Source organism: Gavia stellata, chromosome 6 (assembly GCF_030936135.1).
Source record: "Gavia stellata isolate bGavSte3 chromosome 6, bGavSte3.hap2, whole genome shotgun sequence".
Classification (NCBI taxonomy): domain Eukaryota; kingdom Metazoa; phylum Chordata; class Aves; order Gaviiformes; family Gaviidae; genus Gavia; species Gavia stellata.
This window is the reverse complement of record NC_082599.1, coordinates 26,472,429-26,497,273: the sequence shown is the minus strand read 5'-3', so window position 1 is coordinate 26,497,273 and position 24,845 is coordinate 26,472,429. Positions and strand designations below refer to the sequence as shown.

At 40.0% G+C, this 24,845-nt stretch overlaps 1 protein-coding gene across 1 annotated transcript in view; it reads left to right on the top strand.

Annotated features, from left to right (window-relative positions):
* The window catches only part of CDK6 (cyclin dependent kinase 6), a 131,823-nt gene that overhangs the window by 40,795 nt on the left and 66,183 nt on the right, over window positions 1-24,845 (top strand). Inside the window, exon 4 of the mRNA XM_059819037.1 lies at window positions 17,996-18,163. Within this exon, the coding sequence (XP_059675020.1) occupies window positions 17,996-18,163 (168 nt within the window). The remainder of the gene's footprint in view (window positions 1-17,995; window positions 18,164-24,845) is intronic.

The following is a 24,845-nucleotide window of genomic DNA, read 5'->3' as shown; positions in this document are numbered from 1 at the left end:
AGATCAAATCTGTCTTTAATTTTTGGGTTGGAAGCTTTATCCAAAGACTCATAAATGTCAGTATTTTAGGTTCTTCTTACTTCTCTGGTATCATTACAGCTATACAGTACTAGCACTTATTTCAGTATCCATAAAACTTTTAAACTCAGGCTACAATATATACCTGAACCTTCTGGTTCAACTTCGGACCTTAAAGGAGAAACCCCAAAGGGACCAGAGGTTCTGCTCCAGCAAAGCACTTAAGCTTCTGCTTAATTTTATGTAAACGGATTGCTCCAGCTTTAGAAGAAGTGAGGTTAAAAGACTATAAATTAGAGGAGCTAACAGAGGAGAATCCATTGTTATCCTCTACTACTGACCTGATGAATTCCAAGGTTAGAGCAAAGAAGAACTGAAACTGTTTCCATAGTCTCAGAGTTGTCATAAACATGGATTTTGCTTGTGTTTAAATGCTTTGTCAGAGCAAGGAAGTAGTCTTTCCTCAAAATTTATGTGTAAGCAATGTCTGTGCCTTTGGAACCAGACTCCTGACTATTCACAGAAGTGTGTCATAGTTGGTCATCCTAGTAAACTGACTCAGTAGTGGAAAAGGGCTCCGGAGGATCACAGGTTTGATGGACTGGTTTGTTTATTTCTTTTTTCATTAATATCATAACTGTTCTGGCCACAGAATTTGTCGTGTTTGCCTTTGAAAATCATGACCCTTAAGGATACCCATTTAAAAGAAGAAGCTGCTTTTTACCATCATGGCTAACTCATTAGAAGCCAGCACATTATATCTTTATTAATGTTGAACAGTGTCTTATACCATTGAAATTAGTGGCTTAATTGCAAAGAAGGTTACTGCTCAACAGTTTTCACTGTTGCTAAATATGTGACTTTACAAACAACACCATAAAAATTCTAAGTATTTCTAAAATGTCCCACTTCTTTGGTCTATGCAATAGGAAGCATTGCACTGTAACTTTAAAATGCCAAAAATAATCACGAAGACATGTTAGCCATCTCTTAAGAGCATTTAACTTCCAAGCCAATAAATTCAGCTGCTGAATTTTTGTCCTTTGTTTTAGGATGTGACAGTTCTGTTGCATAACTACAACTAAGGAATCTCAGAAGGCTCTGAAATGTTACAATATTCTGTAGATGCAAACACAGAGTTGTTTTTCGTTCAGTTTTATGGCAGGGAAGGGGCACTGGAATGGCAGCATGTTGCCCTTCTTTAACATCTAGTTTATGATTCATTCTAAAATATTCTTTCATTTGGAATTAACTTCAGATATTCCTGTTCTGACAAGCAGAGTAAATATTTTAGCAAGGACTTTTTAGAGAGAAATTTTGACTGTAACATACTCCTCCCTTAGTGTTACAAAGAAAATACTTGCTACAAAACCCAGAGTCGGCATTTTAATGGAAATGGTTCCAAAAGAATACGTAGGATGTTACAAATGTAAAATACATTTAATGAAAGAGTATACAGATGTCTTTCATGTATTTTAAATAAAAATGTCTAATTTGAGACTTGAGAAAGTCAACAGCAATCTCTGAGCCATATGCTTGTTATTACAATAGTATGTTGTGTATAACTGTCATTCAGTGAGAAACAACACAGACCAAAAAGGAAAAGACATATAAAAACATGAAGTTAAAGGCGGAGAGACCATCTTACAAAGCATTTTTATTATGTTTTTGCCTTGATTAGAATATATCCCTTTCTTGCTTTTTCTTTGCTCTCATAATTCCTGCTGATGTCTATAGGGCTTATTGAAGACACAGGAAAAGGAGAATAGAGACCAAGCTGTGTGGGCTATAGTGAACCAAAACTGCAAAGAGATGCATACTTGACAGAGAGTTTAAAATAAAAATAAACCACAGTTTCTTTGCTTGGTTTCTGGAGCAGAAAGTCGCAAAACAAGCAGAAAACTTTTGGTTCTTGATGAAATGGTTCGTTTAGCTTCCTTACCTCAACTACTCTCAGTGTTTCAAACTTTAACCTTCATTTCAATGAAAAGAATTTAGACCTAATTCAGCTTAGGTTTATGTCTGTGAAACCAGGGCCTTGGAAAATATTTCAGAAGTAGCTTTAGCCTTATGTTTGCATTTTGTTATTCTGCAAATGTGGTGGAGGTAACCTTGATTTGCTAGTTAGTGGAGTCACGCTTTATTGTGACAGAAAACTAAGAACAGTCCTTCAGTGAAAATAACAAAGACCTACCCCATGGTGATTGATGAGAATGTTGTATAAGTGAAATGAGCTGGAAAGTCATCATCTTGTCTTTTCCTTTGCCACAGGAAAAGCATAACAGAGAGATTTCTTTTCTTCTGGTCCTGATAAGGAATCTAACGAAGCATAAGGAGAGGTTACACAGCATGGAAATGTGTTACACCCAGCTGCTCACTAGCTTGCAAAGCTGCAGTAAATAATACAGTTGCTATTTGATAAACAAAAGAAAACAGAAGTCCTTTGATAGTGATCCCTAGCCTCTCTTATTTGCCCTTCTGAAGATACAGTTTGTTTCTACTTAATTGACTGTCATTTTGGAATAACATGGAGTTTGATATTGTATTGTATGATTTGTAATAGTTTTTGTTGATAGGGAAAACAGAAGTCTTATCTTTCTAGGGCGTCATGCAGCAAAGCACAGATGTATGTGCTCTGGGTTGTCTGGATTGTAGCTACTTTTATTCTCATAGGTTTTCCATGAATGGTTACAGTGAAGATACACAAGTAGGCATGTAGTTTTCTTTTCCAGATTGGCTTACGTGATCAATAACATACTTTTTTGCTTGTCACAAGTTACCTTTTTGAGAAGCAATGATGCATTTGTCACAAGCTACATTTGTCACATGCATCATTTGTGATGCTTTACTTTCAAAAGATACTTCTTCGTGGAAGCAGTTTGTTCCATTGGTTGGCTCTTTTTATGAGTTAACTTCAAACATACCTTTGGCTTTTTATTAAAAATCTCTTAGAGTTTGTTTTGTTTAGCATTTGGGTAGGCGGGGGGAGGGAGAGAATATCATGCCTGTGAAACATTGGGGCAATCTTCTCCACTCCCAAGAAGACTATTGACTCTCATGTTGCACCTTTCCCCCCATCCCCAAGCCTCACCCTCACCCCCAAAGCAGAGCTGATTCTTGTCTATTGTGATAACATTAAGAAATAAGTAAGCTCATCGCTCATTGTGTCACTACGAGTTGAAGATGCCTCCTTTTTTAAGAAGCAGTCAAGTGTTCAAAAGAAAACAGGGCAAGGTTTACACTAATTTACACTAATGTAAATCAGTGTCATTTTGCTCAGAACCAGAGGAGCTATGGCCCATGGCACTTCGGAGAGACTCGGCAGATGTTCGGGACCATATCCCACCACTGCAGCCACAGCAAACAACTCAGGCACATCACTACCTGTTACAGTTTGTTATATCTGAAATCCAGAGATGAGCTGCTGAGGCAGGCTAATAGCTGGCATTTTCTGCTGATCTACCTTGCTTGGTAATCAACTGGCCTGTGGGAGGCAGCAACCCAGAGAGATGGAGTAGGACCACTGAGCCTGAGAGTGAGTGTGGTGAGAGAGGAAATGGCTGAGTGGGATGGGGTGCAGTCAACGCGTGAAGAGAAGGGTCAGAACTGGGCATGGGGCAGGAAAGAGCAACCGGACGCGTGAAGGGAGGAAAGAAAGAAGTAAAGGGAAAGGTAGGAAATCAGAAAAGAAAGGAGAGAGTGATAGACTGTGTAAGTGGAAGGGAATGGGCAGCCATTCCCCTAGTCTGGTGCTATTGGCAAACTTCTTGTGCTTTCGGTGAAAAGACTTTGTGCACTTGCTTGACTCCTCTTGCAAAATCTCTTCTGTATGCCTTGTCTGTAGGATAAAGTGCTTGCCTGTTCCCCTTGCAAATCTGTTGGTTCGAGAGCTGTTGATTTTTTAATTCAGTGTAATAGAATTGCAAATTAATTGCTACTGTAAATATGGAGAACAACTCAATCTGCCGAGTGCTTCCAAGAAACAATTCTCTTTTTCCCCACTTTTGATTTAGGTGTACTAAGGCATCAGTGAGATTCTCATCCTGAAGACTATCTTGACAACTCATACAATGCTATAACAGCATTGCAAAGCTGTATGTACAGTTCTTGGACTGGGGCTCCTGGCCAAGCTGGTTGCAGTAGGCCACTGTCCCCTTTCAGCTCTTCCTTGTAGCCCATTTCTACCCATGACCTACATCCAAGAAATCTTTCCTCTTGTGTATACGCTTGGTTTTCCTGAAGGTTGTTATGCCTTTGTAACTGAAAGCAAATTCCAGATCTTTGGAGTACTTAACAAACATTAACCAGTTAATCTTCGCAACACTCATGAAGTAGTTAACCATTATCCCTGAATTTATGATATGGAGCAAGAGAGGCAGCAAAGTTAAATGAACTCCTGTGACTAGAGCTCAGGTAGTAATGCTGGCACTTTTGTCTCAGAGAAGGTTGGCTACATATCTCTGAAGGTCCTGCTGGTTCCAATGAGTGTGGGAGGAAGATGAAAATATTAAAAAGCAGTAGGACCAGCTCAGGTCTTTGAAAATTGATGAATAGGGTCCCAGTGACTTCACTGGGCTTTGGTTGTGCCTAATGCGAGGCCATCTTCTTCCTCAGCATGCAAGTGCCGTTCATGACTATGCTGAATTCCTAGACATTTTTATGATGGAAGCAATCAAAATTAATTAGGCCCAAAGTCCAAACTCCACAGTAACCCCAATTTCTAATTCACAAAAGTGACTCCGCTGTCCTGCCAGACTCTTCTACAGTGTCTTGAGCTCTTATATATCTGTATATGTCACAAAATATATTTCCTCATGTATCAGGAAATGGAGCAGGCCTGTGTTATAAGTTTAAGCAAGTTTTCTATTGAAAATTGCTGGACTGAGTTTATAACTTCGAAGGAGCCATAGGAATTAGATGCCCAAGTCCTATTGATTTTAAACGATGTTTGGGTTTCTTATCTGTAGGATCCTATTGACTCCTTTTTTCTCAGTTTTAAAAAAGCATAACTTATTTTCTTGTTGCCATGCAGGTGTTTTGTAAAGAACCCATGCATTTTTAGTGGATACTGTTTAAAAAAACAACTGAGAAAGAAATTAAAGGAAGAGTCTTCTTCAGCCTTTTGTGTCTAGCCAAGGATTTGACAGTTTTCAAAAAAGTCTTGGCTGAAACGTTCAAAGCTGCCTTGAGTGTAGGAAATCTGGTCATCCAAATCCCCCAGGATACTTCTAAAGTCTCATCCTTTGTTTTTATGTATTAGCATATAAACAAATCTCAGCCTTCTTGATGGCATACTGCAGACAAATCCAATGAGAATTTCTGCAGAAATGTCAGTAATGTTGCCAAGGTGTTGATAGACCATTAGGAAGAGTAGTCTGTCATAAATCTCTATGTATTTACATAATTTGAATGCCCTTCTGGACCAGAATCCATGTGGTCTAAGCTGTTTGCACATGATTTTGAGCACGTTAAGATGTTAGTCTTTCTTCTGAGGTTAGCACTTCTTGTGCTTAGGTGACAATGTAGGGCAGTCATCTTCCAGGGCCTTCCATATTATCTCTAATGTTAGCTTAAGTTAGCAGTCACCAGAAGATAAATTTAAAGATTTACTCTCCTAGGAGACTTTACCTCCTAAGTCCAAAGCTGTTTGTAAAGCATTTTTCTTGATGTATGTGCACAGCATTGTTTCAACTTTCTAATCACTGACCAGCTGGCTTGTTAGTGAATAGAGCTGTGGGCCCCTTGCCACATTTCATGTGAGGTCTTGGCTGGGTGGCCAAGCAGGCAGCCTGCAGCCAGTGTCAAAGCAATTCAAGAGGTATTGGCACAGCAGTGTCCCCATTAATTTCTGCTTGTCACATGCTGTCATGCAAGTTACACCAGAGAGGAAATGACCGTTGAAAAAAAAAGTACGCTTGTGGCACTTGGTCCCCTCCAGACGTTATCCCCGAGGTTAAACAAGTGGATACAATTAGCTGCTATCCAGAGACAGCTGCAGGGAAGGAGAAGCTGAGATCTGGGCCCCACAGCAATGTGTCTTTCCTGTTAGCGAGGAGTGTCGGCTGTCAACATATGCCATATTTTTAACCCTTCATGGAGTTTGAGTAAATTAAAAAGAACTATTACGACCAACAGTGTCACGAAGGTGCTGGTAAATAGCTGTAGTGCTGATTGAGCAGTATTCTCCTCTAGGCAAGTGGTTTCGCTTGTTGGTACCATCCCTCATAAGGACTGGTGTGAGCAGTGCTGGAAGAGAATTGGCTCGTCAGTGGTTGATAATTTACTGTAGTTTGTAGATTCTGGCAGGGAGTGAGACAGTGATTTCTGTGAACTCCTCTCAGAAGCATACTGAAGTAGTTAAAGGCAGTCACATCCAGCTTTGTGAATTTTCTGGGTGGACTTCTTTCTCTGATTACATCAGGAGAGCTTCCATAAGGATTGTGTTGCAACAAGTAATGATATGCTTAGGATGTCCCAAAATACAGCTTGGGAATGCACAAGCAAAGTCTATGAAGAAGAAATGGCAATGAAGTCCCACAGCGAGAGAAGGAAATATATATTATTAGAAGCAATCAAAAATCTTTTCTAAAAACTGAAAGCACTAAGCTCTACTGAGGTGTTAGAGATAGGGGAGTATACACAGTGCTCCGGAATAGATTGACTTAGTCAAGTGAAAATCTGGGGTTTACCGTAGAAGGAAGGCTCACAGCATCAATCAAAGGAAGGATGACTTGCCTTGTTGAGAAACGTGGCCATTATGGAAGCTGGAATTATGTGAAAAGTGTACTCTAGAATTCAAACTGCAATGCTGCCCCAGCTGTCCAGCTTGACCTGATGTGGCACTTAGATACCAAATTTTATCACAGAATGATAGAATCATTTAGGTTGGAAAAGACCTTTAAGATCATCAAGTCCAACTGTAAACCTAACACTGCTAAGTCCACCGCTAAACCATGTCCCTAACCGCCTCATCCACACGGCTTTTAAATACCTCCAGGGATGGTGACTCAACCACCTCCCTGGGCAGCCTGTTCCAATGTCTGACAACCCTTTCAGTGAAGAAGTTTTTCCTAATAACCAAGCTAAACCTCCCCTGGCGCAACTTGTGGCCATTTCCTCTTGTCCTATCACTTGTCACTTGGGAGAAGAGACCAGCACCCACCTGTCTACAACCCCCTTGCAGGTAGTTGTAGAGAGCAGTAAGGTATCCCCTGAGCCTCCTCTTCTCCAGGCTAAACAACCCCAGATCTCTCAACTGCTCGTCATATTTTGACTGGTGTCAGTCCCCAAACATGTGCCAGAAGGGGCTTCAGAGCCAATGAATACAAATCACAAATGCTATTTCAAGTCATTTGTATGGGGCTTACCAACTGTGTGAGCCAGTAAAGAGTTAGTGGGATTTCTTGGTTCATTTTAATCCTCATCTTTTTCAGATGGTATGAGGAATAAAAGAACAGTGTGGGTAACACCTGTCAAACCAGCATGCGCTGTGAGAGACTACTGTCTCCCATACAGTTTTATGAAAAGCTTGTAATAAAAGAAAGGAAGTTTCCCAGAAAGTATTTGGGGATGTACATGATGATATCATCCAGACATACAGGAAAAAAATCTGTTTGTTTGCTTATCTAGGCTTAGATCTATAAATTCTGTTAAGAGCTGTGCTTTCTATTGTTTTTACTACTGGGCACAAAGATTGGAAAGGTTTGAGCTGTGGAAAAGATTGGAAAGGTTTGAGCTGTGGAAAAGATTGTTAATCACGAAATTACCTTTACCTGCCGTAAAAATTTCACAGCCAGGACAGGTCTTGGTAACAGTGCCACATTTGCCAATTTCTGTCAAATTGTTAAAACAAAATTTCCCTCTGTTCTCATTTAATTTGCATGTATTTTCTCTTAAAAATACCAGTAACCAGATAGGAAATGTTATGTGTTTCATTTGCATGTCTGGTAATTCCACTTTGATAGGAATTTTTGGTACACTGAATCACTGAAAATAAGTAAGTAGGACAATAATTATATAGGTTTCCTTTCAGTCATGCAAATTCTTCTTAACAAATATGGAAAATAGCAGCTGATGAAGTAAAACTTGAAAGGTCTATATTGCAAACTGACTTGACAGGTGTTGAACTATAAAATGAAAAATTGATATGGAATGACTTGTAGACAGTTAAATTAATATTGATCTGCCCAAAATGAAATGCATTCACATGTGTGCCTATACATGTGTATGTACGTATGTATCCCACAGATGTTGAGTACACATTCATACTGAATTTGGTCTTTGGTTCACAACTCCTGAGATCAGTATGAAAATCTGGTGCTATTAAGATACTGGTAAAACAGACATGTATTAAGATTGAAACTTTTAAAGACCTCTAAAATATTAATCCAGATCTCTATTTTAAGGAGGGCAGACAGAAGGTTACTCAGAACAGTTCCTTGAACACAATCAGTGGCATCTATTTGCCTTAATCTAGTCTTAATTATGTCACCTTTGCTGCTGGTGAGCACTGGTGTTTGGAGCACTGCAAAATATGCTTGGTCAGGATCTCCTGTGGCAGTACAAATTGAGTGGTTCTATTCTAACTCAGAAGGGACAGTTGGTAAGTTTGAGCAAAGGGACTAGAACACATCAAACCTGCTGTGGTGGCTATGGATTGACTTCAGTCTACAAACAGGAGCATGACAATAAAAGGAAAATAGTGCCTCGATATATTGAAAGGTATTATATATATATGTAAAATTAAGTCATAAACTTACGGCAACACAATAGCGTTGTTAAGCCTCAAACTTTTTCAAAGACTACCAGGGACCTTTATAATTCAGTTAAAATTTTGCATTTTTTCCTAAATCTTGTGCACAGTTGTGGTACTTTTGCTTGAGACTGACATACAATGTTCATAATATACAGGCAGGTCCATGCATAATAGTGACATTTGCAAGCTTTACTAGATTGACTATTAACTGATTATCATATTCCACAGTAATTTATTTAGGACTTTCTAATCTTGGTTACCTTACTACTTCTAATAGCAACTAAAATAGTCTTCAAAACAGTGTTTTAGAGACTCCAGTCCTTCAGGTATTACACCTTTTAAATTGTTATACAAACAGTTCTAGCCATACAAAAAAAAATAAACAAAGAAAAGAAAACCAAAACCAACCCAACTATATCCATTTCAGTGTTTATACATTTGCAGTGGACTAGTATGGATAACATTGCCTTCAATGGGATTATTCAAAACACTGAAAAGCATGTATACATACATACATGTATGCATACATGCATGCTTTTGTGAGTGTGCATGTCTGTAGGGTTCTTCATCCTAACAGTCGGATAATCCAGAATCACTTATTTGTCTGAGCTGTGCTTTCTTCCTTATAAAAGTAGTTTAAAATAGATTAGAAACTGTTTATCATAATATATTTTAAAATATCCGTTAATCTACTCTGAGTTCGTTAAAGTATCTTTGGTATAATTACAATAATTTTACAATTCAAAAATAATTATGCAAATATTTTACTTCATATTTAAATACATATATATAACTTTTAATTAATTTTCAACAATTTGTTAACCTTTAGGGTAGCAGCATACAAAACACCAACAATTATTAGACCAATTCCTTGCATGAGCTTGGCAGATATTAGTTCTCTTCCACTAATAATACACTGAATGAATTTGCTGTGTTTTTCTCTCCGCACAGCATTTTATTCTATGAACAGAAAATGAACATTTTGTCTTGTACAGTAAGGTTGATTAATACAACTAAGTGAACGGGTCATTTAGATGTATTGTTCTCTCATCAAAACAGTGAACATATTTAAATTGAACATGCTGTGAAGTTCACATTCTCTTGGTACTCTCTAGTTAATTGACAGGAATATCACAGTAGTCTTCTCTTCTGAGGGACGACCCTTTCTCTGCAAATACTTTCATGGAAAGCAATGGGACTACCCTGAGATAAACCGTTGCCCCATATAAAGGAAAGTAAGAGCTCTACGTCCTGGGTGTATATTGGGTTGGATCACGGATGACTCCTGAGAGGCTGTAGTGTGACTAGGTGAAGGCAAAGAGCACAGCCTCCTCCTCCTCCTCTTTCTGAATGACCTGCAGGGAGACAGATCAGAATAGCTTTCTCCTGAGAGAAGAAGGAAAAGGGCACAAGGGCAGGGATCTATCTGCCTCTTACTGTGTCCTAGCCACTGCACCCAGCCGGCTGCATGGAGAAGAGCATCCTGCAGCTCCATAGGCTGTGGCTAATTGCTCCTCTGCCCCCACCATCACAGTCATGGCATTCTAGATAGGCTGGTGTGATTGGTTCCCAGCTCAGTGTGAGGACAAGATTTAAAAAAGAAAATCACTGCATTTAACAGGGAGTCACTACATTATTACTAATGCCTTTGGGATTCAGTGTAACAACATTAATCATGTCTTTTGCTATTCATGTATCTGTACTGTGTAATTCCTCAGGAATGCCATTGTTTTTTTGGCATTAATTAATGTTGACTGTTTGTTACAAAGTATAACCATAGAAGTGCAGTAATTATTCTGCTTCAAAAATAGGTCCCAGAGAATGTGAAAACTCTTTAAACTTTCATTCCAGCATGTTTAAAAAACACCCTTTAAAATGAAAGCAATTTGATGGTTCAGGGTTCTGTATAATCCTGTGGGATACGAAGGAAGCCTCATCCTGCTCCTCTTCTGCTCAGAGAAGGTCCTGCTGTTCAGTGAAAGGCAGTGAGCCTTTTCGTTAGACTAGCTTGACTGATTCATTATACATTGCTGTCTAAAACTCGTCCCCTTTGTTTACGCTTGCGGTCGTCTCTTACGCAAACACTCCTACAGGAAATGTTCAGGACGAGTATCCCAACACCTGCCATCCAAAACAGGGACATTCCATTCTGCTCAGCAGAAAGAGAAAAATTAGTTGCAAATAGATAGAAACTCTGGGTGAAGGATGCAGGTTGTTGTGCAGGTGCGTAAGATACTCCTCAGACTAGGAGAAATGTTAGGAGATTTCAAAGGATTGTTGTGTTTTACCAAATGTTAGCACAGAAATTGAGCAGAAAGATGAAAATAGGCAGGTTAAAAAAAAAAAAAAAGGCTGTCTGTACAAATTTAGGGTCTGTTGTAGTTGACAAGGATCTGTACTGTGTTGCTTTTATTTGGTGATGCGACCGAGTATATTTGTGGGCTTCCATAGACTTAATTTCTCTGGTATTAGGAACTCCTATCACCATGACCAAGGGCAATCTGGTTAAAGGTTTTTCTTTCTTCACATACTAGTCAACGGAGGAAAAGTGTGAGCTTCACATAATGAGCAGCCATTCATATGTCTACGTTACCTCTGGGTTCATGTGTTCACTGAAGGCCTATTATTCTTGGTGTTTTTCTTCAGGTTGCGTTGCACTGAGTCCTGCTTTAGGAAGACAAAATCTAGCATCTGTAAGTTTACCACGGTGGTGGGTCAGCCTAGCCCAACAACCAAACTCCCACCCAGCCACTCACTTACTTCCCCTGCCTCAGCAGGGTGGCTACAGAAAATAAAGAAGAACAAGGAACAAGAAAGCTCATGGGCTGAGACAAGACAAGGATACTGCTTACCAATTACCATCATGGGCAAAATAGACCCACCTTGGGGACAATGAACTTAGTTTAATGACAATTAAGATAGATATTTAATTGCTAATTCAAGTAGTGGGGAAAAAAAAGGCAAACATTCAAAGAACACCTTCCCCTGCCTTTTCCCAGGCTCCACATCACTCCTGACTCTCCCCACTCGGGGCAGCACAGGGGCGTGGGGTGTGAAGGGTTGTGGTCAGTCCATAGTAGCTCCTCTCTGCCGCTTCTTCCTCCTCACGCTTTCTGCCTGCTCCAGCGTAGGTCCTCTCCACAGGATGCAGTTCCCTCAGGAACTTCTACCTACTCCAGTGCAGGCCCTCCACGGGCCTCCACCATGGAGCACCTCCTCGTTCTCCTCTTCCTCCTCCTCCTCCTCCTCTTCCTCTCACCTTCTTGTTCCCTGTGCTGTTTCTTATTTTTGTTTCCTCTTCCTCTTCCCCTCTCCAGCCTTTTCTGCCCTTTCTTAAATAGGTTTTCAGGGAGGTGCCACCACCTTGGCTGACGGGCCCAGGTGTGCCCTGCGGCGGGGCCATTGGAGTCAACTGGAACCGGCCGCGTCTGCCTCGGGGCAGCCCCTGGCCTCCCCTCAGACAGGCCCCTGCGGCCCCGCTGCCGGCACCTGGGCACCAACACCCAAAACAACTCCCTATTTTCTGTTTTCTTTGAGTAGATACTTGAATTATTTGGTCAACAGCTGTGCCATCCTCTTTTGGATTAGGCAGGCAGAGTACTCCAGAGAATCTGTCCGGTCTTAAACAACAAGTCAGTTATTGCAGGCAATTGACAGGTATTTTAGCTGGAAGATGGTGGGTGACTCTTAAAGGATCAGAGCGATATTTTGAAAACCAATGGCTTGAAAGGGATTCATGGACCAGATGCTGGAGGAGGGTTAAGAGGGGCCAGTGAGGCATAGAGTCAAGAGGGGCTAGGACAAGGAGGAGACAAAAGTCTGTAGGAAATCCAGGCTTTCTGCTCCTGCTGCCCCTGAGTGAGGAAATGTGAGCCATGAAGCCCACCTTTGGCAGAAGCAGCAACAGCAGCTGCTCAGCCTAACCCAAGCCTATTCCCAACCTCGCTGATGCCAGAGGCAGAATATGCAGGACATATTTCTGTGTGTTATTGAGACTCATGCCATGATATGGTATTGCTTGAAAAGTTCATCGTATTTTGGTCCTGACATTCAGTGATGATTTACTGATAAATTCAGTAAATATCAGACTGAGCAATGCCATCACCGGTACTATATATAGTGGAACATGCAAAAGATGCAGCATTTCCATAGCAAATTTTACTCCTAACTGGATCCATTATGAGGCTTTTACAAGATTAAAGCACATATTTGCTTCTAAGGAAAGTCCATTTGTTTGTTGCATCCCAAAATAGCTCAATTTTCAACTGAGTTCTGGATAAATATTTTAGATTTGTGCATAGACCACATTGAAAATGTAGCCTGAATAGGGAAAACATTGTAAAGCCATGATTATCTGAAAGTAATCACAGTGGAATGATGTATGTATCTTCGACTCAGGCAACAACCATCGTAGGTTTTGTGGTATTAGAAGCATGGCAGAAATCTCTAATCTGAAACAACTGGCGATATTCCGTGTCTATGTTTGTAAACATACTATATCCAAAGAACATCTGATAGACGTCAGTAGAGGTTTGATCATGACTCATTAAAGCTTGTTCCTCAAATCTGCTAAGGCATGAATCTTCTTGTTTGTTGAATAGAATTTATCAATTTTCAATTGACTTTTGAAGTATGATTTTAACTGTAATTCCAAAGTGTGGTATGTCTAGCTACCACAGAAAATTTCTTAGGGAAAAACAGACACGGAACAAACTAATCCTTGAGGCACATGAAGACGCTCTCGCAGTTATTTCTAGATCTTGGTAATTGAGATAATACTGGCTAATCAGCACTAATAAAAATGGATGCATTTCCGTCAGATGAGTGGAACTATCCTGATTTAATTAGCGCATGATTTGGCTTGTGCATGTTTATGGCCTTTATCCAATTTGCTAGCAAAGGTTAGTATCTTCTGATATTAGTTATGGTATCAAAGAAAATACACAACCCAGACTGAGTCTGATGTTTCTTGCAAGTGGCTGACTAAGAGTATGAAGTCATTTTCCAAACGTGATGCCTAATGGTTTTTGACTAGGCTTATGTACAGCACAAAATTTATCATCCATTATGCATAAAAAAGTAGTTTAAAAGCTCTCTCTTTTGTTTGCTTTGATATTGAAAATCTATTTGTGCAAACAGATACCATATTCTGAGCTGCACAATTTGGTATTCTGTATTTAAAGTGCATAATAATAAGCCTATGTCACGTGACTTTCATTTCTGCTCTTTTTCTAACTGGCTGAGAATTTAAAAGCAGGACAATAATGAATCACAAATAGCAAATGGTCTTTTTATGTCAAAGTGCCCTTCTTTACACACACGAATCTTTGGGCTATTCGTCCAAGATAATTTTAAACTGAAATCTGTTCATATGTGTAATAGTAAGTAATAAGAGGTAGCAAAAGAGCATAATCAACAGTCCAAAATGAATACTAGAGAATAGCCTGTATGGACTAACTCTGAATTTCCTGGAAGAGGAAATATAGCACTTTTTTCCCCAGTTTTCCTTCTTTCTAATACCTTTTAAACTGACACTTTCCTGGTACACTTTTATGTGGCACATCTCATTTTTTGTGTGTGAAGAGAACCTCAGTAAAAGATACTCATCTTTAGAGTCCTATGGGTAGAGGGAAAGATATACCAGTTTCTATTTACAAAGATTTTCTTTTTTTACCTGTGCCTGGAAGAAGACTGAATTTAGAAACTGAAGACATTGCTAGCAACTAGCAGAGCAGAATTGCATTTGCTGAGCTTGAGGAAGAAAGTAGAAACAAAACCAGCATCAGTTGTAGGAAAAAAATATTCTTGATATGTTTGGTAACTGCAGGAATGAGTTTACATACTTGACAAATGAGCAGGATGCAGAAATGTCACCAAGAAGGGACTCGCCAGGGTCTACTGACTAAACCTTAAGTTCTTTAAATTATTTTCTTATTTTATCTGATATTATATCTACCTGGAATAAAAAAGATTAGGCACAGACTCAGCGAAACAATTAAGTATCTACTTAAGACAACCACGCGCTTAAACGTTATTGACGTGTTCTTTACGTCTGCAAGACTGATCCAAAGACTGTTGGGATTTGATTTAACTTATAATAGCGCAGAGCGAGCAAATATGACGTGTATTAATTCTACTGATGACTGAAACCTGCAGCGCTTTAGGCCTAGCTCTTCCACGTATTTCTGAACTGCAAAGGGAAATTCTATAAATATAAGAGGATTCCATACACTTTGTGTATTTGTTTTAAAGGTGCAAACCCTATTATACTAGTTATCAAAATTATCAGATCTCAATTTTTCCTGGGGAAGCAAAGGGAATAAAAAGCATCAGCTAACAGGGAATGGGGTTCTCAGCTTACCACCATCCTTCAGAGGTGATAATAATTAAATGCTGTCACAGCATCCATAATTCCATGGTAATATCTCCATCATCAGGGTCTTCAAATAAAAACTGATTACTGTATGAGCAGCACTCTGTACCTACTGTTTGGCAGACAGAGTTATAGGCTATATATGGAAATGGCCATGTGTTATCAGAGGTCAGATTAGAGCTTCCAGCCTTAATATCTATACATTTTATAATGCTTTCTGCAGAGATGATCAGGGAACATTGCATGAAAATAATGATTTTGTATTAAATTATCATAGAATCACAAAATCACAGAATCATAAACGTTGGAAAAGACCTGTTAAGATCATCAAGTCCAACCATCAACCCAACACCACTGTGCCCACTAAACCATGTCCTGCAGTGCCTCATCCAGCACTCTCCAGCACCTCATGCTCCAGCACCTCAATGTCCTTCTTGTAGTGAGGGGCCCAAAACTGAACACAGTATTCAAGGTGCGGCCTCACCAGCACCGAGTACAGGGGCAGAATCATCTCCCTACTCCTGCTGGCCACACTATTTCTGATACAGGCCAGGATGCTATTGGACATTGAGGTGCTGGAGCATGTCCAGAGAAGGGCGACGAAGCTGGTGAGGGGTCTGGAGCACAATTCTTATGAGGAGTGGCTGAGGGAACTGGGGTTGTTCAGTCTGGAGAAGAGGAGGCTGAGGGGAGACCTCATCGCTCTCTACAATTACCTGAAAGGGGGTTGCAGAGAGGTGGGTGTTGGTCTCTTCTCCCAAGTGACTAGCGACAGGTCAAGAGGAAATGGCCTCAAGTTGCGCCAGGGGAGGTTCAGGCTGGATATTAGGAAAAATTTCTTTACTGAGAGAGTGGTGATGCATTGGAACAGGCTGTCCAGGGAGGTGGTGGAGTCACCATCACTGGAGGTGTTCACGGAATGTGTGGACATCGCATTGTGGGACATGGTTTAATGGGCAGTGTGGTGTTAGTTGATACAGAATCACAGAATCACAAAATCACTAAGGTTGGAAAAGACCTGTAAGATCATCAAGTCCAACCATATTTGTTGCTTGATCGTTGGACTTGATGATCTTACAGGTTTTTTCCAACCGTAGTGATTCTGTGATTCTGTGAATCTTGTAGTGAGGGGCCCAAAACTGAACACAGGATTTGAGGTGCTGCCTCACCAGCGCCGAGTACAGGGGCACGATCACCTCCCTACTCCTGCTGGCCACACTGTTTCTGATACAGGCCAGGATGGTGTTGGCCTTCTTGGCCACCTGGGCACACTGCTGGCTCATATTCAGCCGGCTGTCAATCAACACCCCCAGGTCCTTTTCTGCGGGGCAGCTTTCCAGCCACTTGTGCCCAAGCCTGTAGCGTTGCATGGGGTTGTTGTGACCAAAGTGCAGGACCCGGCACTTGGCCTTGTTGAACTGCATACAATTGGCCTTGGCCCATCAATCCAGCCTGTCCAGATCCCTCTGCAGAGCCTTCCTACCCTCGAGCAGATCAACACTCCCCCTCAACTTGGTGTCATCTGCAAACTTGCTAAGGGAGCACTCAATGCCCTCATCCAGATCGTCGATAAATGTATTAAACAAGACCGCCCCAAAACTGCTTTATATAGCAATGTCTATAAAGTGTATCTTAAAAGTGCATTCAGCTAAAGCAATATTATCAAGTTGAATGTTTCGTGCTATTTTTAAACCCATTTTAAGATATCATTCTTTTTAGTAGTGTGCCTTGAATATTTATTTGAAACATGCCCAAGTCCATAGCAAACAAAAGAAAAAAAAGCAACCAGCTTCAATTTATCCTTTTTCCCCTTTCTCATGTTTCATGCTATCCACCTCTCCAAGATCATTTTGGTTGCGAATAACGGGATTGGCAGACACCCTGCTGCATGGCTTATGGAAAGGGCATATGTCACCAGCAAACACAGAGCTGAAGTTTCATGAACTCAAGTCAAGTGCATACAGAAAATAAACTTTTTCTTTATCCCTTTTTTTTCTTACTTGTTGCAGCATCTTCTTGTAACTGCCTGTTTTGCAAATATAATTTTCAAGTTGACAATATCCTTCTAATTTGGAATTCAGGGGATTTCTAATATTTAGTTTTGAGTCTGTTGCTTCATTCCTTTCATGTTACTAAGATTAATGTGAGTACAGATGAAATAGTGTCTTTAGCTGTGGAAATGTCACAGAAGATTGCATCACTATAACAAAACAGAAAGCAAAATGAGAACTGTTACTTATGATTATTACACTGATCCAGTGCTAAACTTTGATCTAAATGTAGTTTCTGTCCTATTCAGTAAATTCCATACAACAGGTTTTGCCAAGTGAACTTTTTCCCTCTATAACATTAAATCCTGGCCAATTTGTCATTTAAACAGCTTTTCTGATTGAAACAGATCCTTGTGCCTGTTGAAGTAAATGATAAAATTTCACTTCACTGGGGCAGGACAAAGGATAAACTTGTGAGATGCAAAGTGGTGTGTGGTTTAAAGTTAAGAGAAAAAAGCTGCTATGTATTTTTCTTGGACAGCATTCTTTTGAAGTTGTCCTGGGATTTACAGACATGCTTTTGCTATTTGTTTTAAGTATGTTAACTAGTCTTTATACTTCTATCAATCAATCTCAAATAATTCAACTAGAAACAATACATTAACTTGATAAGGACACCTGTTCAAGTCAGCTGGTTCTAGCAACATCCTGTCCATTTTATATTGATAGTTGTTTTTATCTCCTGTGCACATATTGAAGTCAGTATTTGTTAAATTAGTTTTGCAGATTATGACAGGGAGTTTAATTGTTTGCCACGTTGTCTTGATAATTGCATATTGATTTCTTCTTTATATTTAGGATATGATGCTTCAGCTGTTTCGGGGACTGGATTTTCTGCATTCACATCGTGTAGTGCATCGCGACCTGAAACCCCAAAATATCCTTGTAACCAGCAGTGGACAGATAAAGTTAGCTGACTTTGGCCTTGCACGAATCTACAGTTTTCAGATGGCTCTTACCTCAGTGGTAAGTTTCTGGAGGCTTTTATTTTTCTATTAATGCAGCAGTGTGCTTTACTCTCTATGTTCCTGGCTTTTTATCCCATATTATAACGCTGCTTCTAAAACCATCTCTGCAATTGAAGTTACTTGTGTCTCCGGAAACAGCCAGGATTGAAGTTGTTGTGGTTACTTTGTACAAGCAATCAATTACTGATTACTGGTTCTAAATTAAATCATGACTGATTACTGAAGGATAGGTATGTGCTAGCTTTCTGAAACTCCGTCAGTCTAGCTTCTCTTGTGATACTGACTTCTTTTGCACGTTAAGCTAGACAAGTAGGATGAAAGTTTCTGAAGTACCTATTTCAAGATAGAACTCTTGCTGATCCTCAGGTATCTTGCCTGAAAAAATACACAGATACTTGTGAAAATGCCACACTGTCACGCCTGTGATTTTCCATCTCTGTGAATATGGGTTCGATGCTTGGTCCCATATGTTACTGAATGATTCCACATAGGGCTGTGCTGGAGGCAGCTCAAGTAGACCTTGCAGCCCAAATCACACCTATTTCCCAAGCCAGCTCTTAAAGAACACCTCCAGTATCCTAGGCCCCCTGCCACTGTTGCCCCTCTCCCAGCAGCTTTCCTGGTTGTCTTTGGCTCAGACACGTGCTCACTCCCAGAAGGTCTGGCCCTCTCCTGCATTAATGCTGGTAGAGAAGCCCTGCCAGCTCCTCTCTTTTTGACCCCGTTTCCACGCTTGCTGGTCCTGCCCCCAGAATCAGCGGCTGTTAGCTTGGCACAGCAACTCTGAAGTGTATTGAAGAGTAACCATGCTGCATATATGTTGGGTGTCATTTAGTTTTGTTGCCTGCTCATGAATTTTTTTGTTTCCTTTTTCTATTCTGAGTATCACAACTGCCATGGCAGTATAACTTATGCTAAAGACAGGAAAGGGAGAACTGCTGAGAAAAGAAACTGAAAGGAGTCCACTTTGCATTTTACACTGTGTTGTAGAAATTAGCCTGGCTCACGTTGATAAAAAGCAATCTGATGTTATTATTAGTTACTGTAAGAGTCTTCCCATCGTTGTGTGATGTAACTATGACATGCCGGGTTCCGGCTTCAGTGTGAATGAAGGCAGGAAACAACAGAAAATATCATCATCTTGCTAAACATAGGAAAGTATCCTTGTCACATAAAACATGTGTAAACTTGTGTTTTGGGACTGTCTTTTTTCATTGCCTGTAGGATGTAGCTTAATCCAAAGCTGAAAGAATCTCTCTGCTGAGGGCAGTGAGGATTGATCATGTTGTAACTCAAAGCAGAGCTTTGAAGAAAAGGAGAGAAAGGTTGTTCCAGAATTGCTGTAATTTTTCATTTCCCAGTTAACAGTCAGTAACAGCGTCAATGAGTATTTCTATTGATCCATAAAATTCTTTAAGCTAAAATTGCAGAGTGTTGTAAGGCTTCCAGCAGGGCAGTTTTTAAAGTTCTGCATAAAATGAGGAAAAATGAGAACTGAGCAGGAGTTTGTCCATTATCATGTAGCCTGCATAGGAAGGAAGGTCAAAATACCCAGAAACAGAGTGCATCTACTGAGGCAAAAACGTACCAAGACCTGCTTGTAAGAGATCATTGCCAGAATTGCTATGCGAAGGATGTATGTATGTTCAAGTATCTAATACTTCTGTGCTATAAACTGTGTTTCAAAACCCTTTAGCTAGTACCCTTAGCGCTGCTGTGAACAAGAGTTGTTCAGACTAAGGGATTGTCCACATGCAAGTTTGTACTGTGTTCACACAAGCATTCAATTATCATTGCAGCTATGCTGAAGAGTATTAAAATAATCAAATTATTCTTTGACCAATGACAAATAAATTATACGGGCATAGGCGTGGATAATGGCTTTCACACCTAGAACTTCTGGTGTCATTATTTTCTCATTAAAAAAAGCTATGACCATGGCTTTTTTAAGTTAAAGATTTATTGGTTTTAAAACACTTAGTGTTTAACACCTTCAGAATCAACTTTTGTCTGGGTATATAGAAACCTATAGGGGAGTGTTGCTTACAGTGCGATACGGTTTTAAATGTCAGCCTTCATTGCTCCTACAGACACAGTGCTGGTTAGAAACTTTTATTAAATGTGTATTAGCTGACACAGGCCATCAGTTTACCTTTTCTGAATGTAACTTTTATCTTTGGCTAGCTGCTTTGGTGTACGAGTTCTTTTTTTTTCCTCCATTAAAACTCAGTACAGGAAACAAAACTTGAAAAAAAAACCCCAGCCTTCTGTTTTTTAAACATAAAGATATTCTTGACCTTACCGTTCCCAAAATAGTCTAAATTGCAGTTCTTCACTGGGCAGTGAGTAAATTTTCATTGACTTCAGCAGGACCAGCTTTGTTTTGAAGCGTTTGCAGAAAAAAATGTTGCATTATAAAAGACAGCATATACCTACATATATATCAATTAATAAAAGTTCTAGCTTGCAGGGATTTGCTTTGGAGTTATATTAAAAAGTGGTAGTGCAGATAGCCCAGGGATAAAGGGCACATTGCATGTGCTATCATTGTGATCAATACAAGGGCTTTGCAGCATTTCCTTCAGAAGAGAAGCTTACTGCAAGATAAACTACAAGAATCATCTTTTGAGGTATCAGATCGTTCACAAGATGCATCCTCATTCATTTCTCACAAAGAAACTCTTCAGATGGGACAAAAAGAGCTTGCCATGAAAGTAATCCAGTAAAAACTGATCCAACCCAAGTACTCTGGGTGCTGCAAATGGTAACTTCAAAGCAGTCTCTCTCTGATAGCCAGTTATTTCCACAATGCTAAAGAATCCTGGCAGATCAGTCGTCTGGGCATATTGCTGTCATTTAAAGAAACCTCTTGATATTATATTTCTGTCAGTGAATGAATAAAAGATTCAAACTAATGTTACACAGGCTGGGGGGGGCAGGGTGGAGATCCCAGCTGTGGTCAGACTGAGAACTGATACAGGTCTGAAATAACAGCACTAGAAAGAATGAGGTCGGCCGGCGTGTCTCAGATGGTGGGTAATAGGGCACGCTTTTGGTTTCGTACAAAGTTAGACTCTTTTTCAAGTGTTGGTCTTGGCCCTTGGGGAAATTTTGAATAGGCTTTGTGACAACAGAGAAGCTCCATAGGTCAGAGGAGTTGGATTGATGTGACTGTGTAATTTTAGAGTTTGATAGCAAAAGCTAATGAACTGTCACTTTTTTTCCTGGTGCAGAAAAATGGGCACTCAGTTCTAACTTTCTATGAGCAGAGGAGCAAGTGGCTGTCTGGAAAGTCTGAAGTTATAGTATGAAAAAGAATAAGCCATTTATCTATTTTTGTTGACTTCTAACTGCCTTAAAGAAAGGAAATGAAGCTGAATCATGGCACACAAGAATGCTAAGTGAGATAAGCGCACGCAGTTGTGATCACAGTGTCTAGGTGGAGCTGAGGCTGTCCAGCTTTTAAAACCTGACCTGCATCAGGATCTGAGTGAAACTGGCAAAATGTTAGTGTTTGTAACACACTCGTAATACTTTCTTTGAAAACATGTGTGCTTTACCTTAGATGGTAGCACTACTGATGGGTTTTTTTCCCATGAAATGCAAACAAAATTGGTTTATGTCTTCCTTTAAAAAAAAATCCACTTGTTTTCAGATTTACTGAACAACAGAAGGGAAAACACATCACTTTCTGCTGATGCTGAAGTTGTTGAATACTAGACTCAACTAAATTGAAGATTAAAAAGAGAAGACACAAAAAATCCTGCAGTTACTGTCAGTGAATAATTTTAGATTACGCTAGCATTTTACTTCAGTGTTTCTTCAGGATAAAAACTTTCCATCCATTTCTGGCAGTCACTTCAGCACAAATGGTTTACATGTCACATCATGCAGGAACTTGGATTTCATTTTGTTGGTATAGTAGCAAGGGAGCATAAAATAATTTCCACTAACTGGGCTTACTGTGTAAAAATAAATATATAAATTAGTTACAGCAACAAAAACAACAACAAAAAAAGACAGAAAAACCCTCTTCCAAAGAGGAATGAGCGCTTTCCCGTTTTCTGCCCACTGTTGCATTGTAATTTTCTAATAAATGCCACATGTTAGTAAATAATGTGTATGTAAACTCTCGTCTGAGCTAATATGATAGTTGAGAGCATAAAGAACTTTCTTTCGCTTTGCCTTGTTTTGGGGGGGTGTCCCTTTTTTTTAATGGCCACCTCTTCCTGACACTATGCTTCCCAAAATCCACGTATTTGTTTGTATGTAATACACCCTGCAGAGTCCATTCCTATGTTGGATATGTTCCAGCAAGACCTGGAGTCTGTTGCAGTACAGATTTAACCTGAGATGCACTGGGTAACCCTAAATGGGCCTGATCCAGCAATCTATTTAAAGCTCACAGGTAATATCAAACGTAGGAGTAGACCTAGGGAAATTAATCAAGCACCTGCCTCTGGTGAGTCAAAGTCAAAATCTGGGCTGTGCTAAAGAGTGCCCTAATGGAATCAGTACAGTGACGCAAGATTTTATCATCTCATACATAATTTGATAAGAGCATAAATCTTCCTCCCTCTGACAGGTGGAAGTGACATTGTTTTGGTATGCACTGAGCCTTCACTGTTGTGAGGAAGCACATCACCTTAGATCTGAGCCCCAATCTGCAGTTCTTTCCTCATGGTGCATTTCCCCAGTCCACCCAATGTCCCTGAAAAGGAAAATGAGTCACAGACAGACGTCCAAAGGATCAAAATATGTGTTGTTGAGCTTGTCAGTGCTGCTGCTGAAAGGTTGTGGCTATTTAGGAATGCAGTATGATTAAATGGGTTGGCTTATTTAAGGAAAATCTGTCCTCCCTACTAACACAGAGTTCTGCATAAAAAGTCCATGTATCTGGCTTTGTGAAGAAACGAGTGAATTTCTCTGATATTTTAACATCTGGATAGCTGAAGGAATCTTTATTGCATCCTCCCAAACACCCTATAGGAAAGTTATTTCCATCGCATAAAATGAGTCATTTATCTCTGGAGCCATCTTAAGAACAAAAATTATCGGCACATTGACAGTAAAGTCTGCAGCTGACTAAAAACATTTCGATATATATTTACGTTGAGTTCACTCAGATCAGGTGTTCACTAAGAGGGCTCAGATTTGTATGAAAATAACAATGAAAAAACAGATTGCTCAATGTCACAGTATTATCAAAGGGCAATACAGAAATACACGTAGACAAAGTTAGGAAATTAGAATAGAAGTTCCTTTTATTCAACTGCATTATGATCATATAAGATCATTTTCAAAACTGACTAGTAATTTTTGTTGCCCATCGTAAGAAACTTTGAAGTTTTTAAGACTTGTCTGGAAGAGCAGTACTAGCTGCTGTCATAGAGAGACAGAGGATTTATGGCAAGGTTGTTATTTTTAGAAACACATCCTAGAGATAATATTCTAAGGGTGCTGTTTCACAGTCAGTGTGAGTAGATGTAACACTTCTACTGTTGCTGAAAGGATGGTCCTGCTTTTGACCACATGCTCCCATCACTTCCCCTGCGTCAGCATTAGTGGTCGCACCCTTGCAGTCCAACTGAAAATGAGCCCCATAAAAAGTAGTTATTCACTTTCAGGTGGGTTAGCAGATGCAAATCACTGCACTGCCTGCCACATGAGTGAAAGCACCGACACACAGAGGAGGGTGAGCAGAAAGATGGGGTGGGTCATCCACTCCATAGACACCACAGTCTTAGATTTGCTGGAGTCGTTTATGAAACCACATCTGAAGGCTTCAGCTGAGGACTCAAATAAACTAAATTAACTCAAAGGTTGAAATGTTTTTCAAAACCTTGCAACTCATGCTGACTTATGCTGTTTTGAAGATGATAGATGAACCAGTTACTGGTTCATTTAAGGCTCTTACTGTATCTGACTTTAACAAAACTTCTAAGGGTATCTGTATTGATGTTTGAAATATCTTTTACCCCCTCAGTGCCAAGGCCTGGGTTCAGGGCTCTGTGCTGTTCCTCCGCAGCTGATGCCACAACTCACCCCCGAGACCTGTCAGGAATGCAGGGAATGCAACCCTCTGCTCTGATTCAGACCCAGCTTTATCATGAACCATAAAAAGCCTATCTTTTAATCTTTCAAAGAAAGTAAATTATTTCACAGTAAACAAGCAAACTGGCTCCACATGAGATTATTTTCTGTGCTAGAAAACTGCTTTTCAGAGCTGCAAACATTAGAATATTTATCATTTGATGACAGAGTTTGTCCACACTCAGCTGAGCATGTTTTGCAGCCCTGCAGCTGCACCAGTGCAACCTTGCAGAATAGATTTACCTTGTGCTGGTGGAAAAGGGGGAAAAAGGTGCAGCTTCGAGCACAGCTCATATCAGAACAAAGGAAGTTTCTGCTGGGCTGGACCAAAGGTTGACTGCGCACAGTATCAAAGGATAATGTCCAACAGAGGATGCTTAGGAAGGAGAGTAATAAACAGCTTTCAGCAATCAGAAATTTAGCCATTTCCAGTGCTGGAGATTGTATCTGGATCATTGTCTATAATATTTACTGAAGTACCCATCCTTCATAAATTAATTTGCTTACTTTTGAACTATTTATACTTTGGGCTGTAGTTAACTTCTGCACTGTAAGAAAAGCTCTTTATTTTGTTGTCAATCTGACAC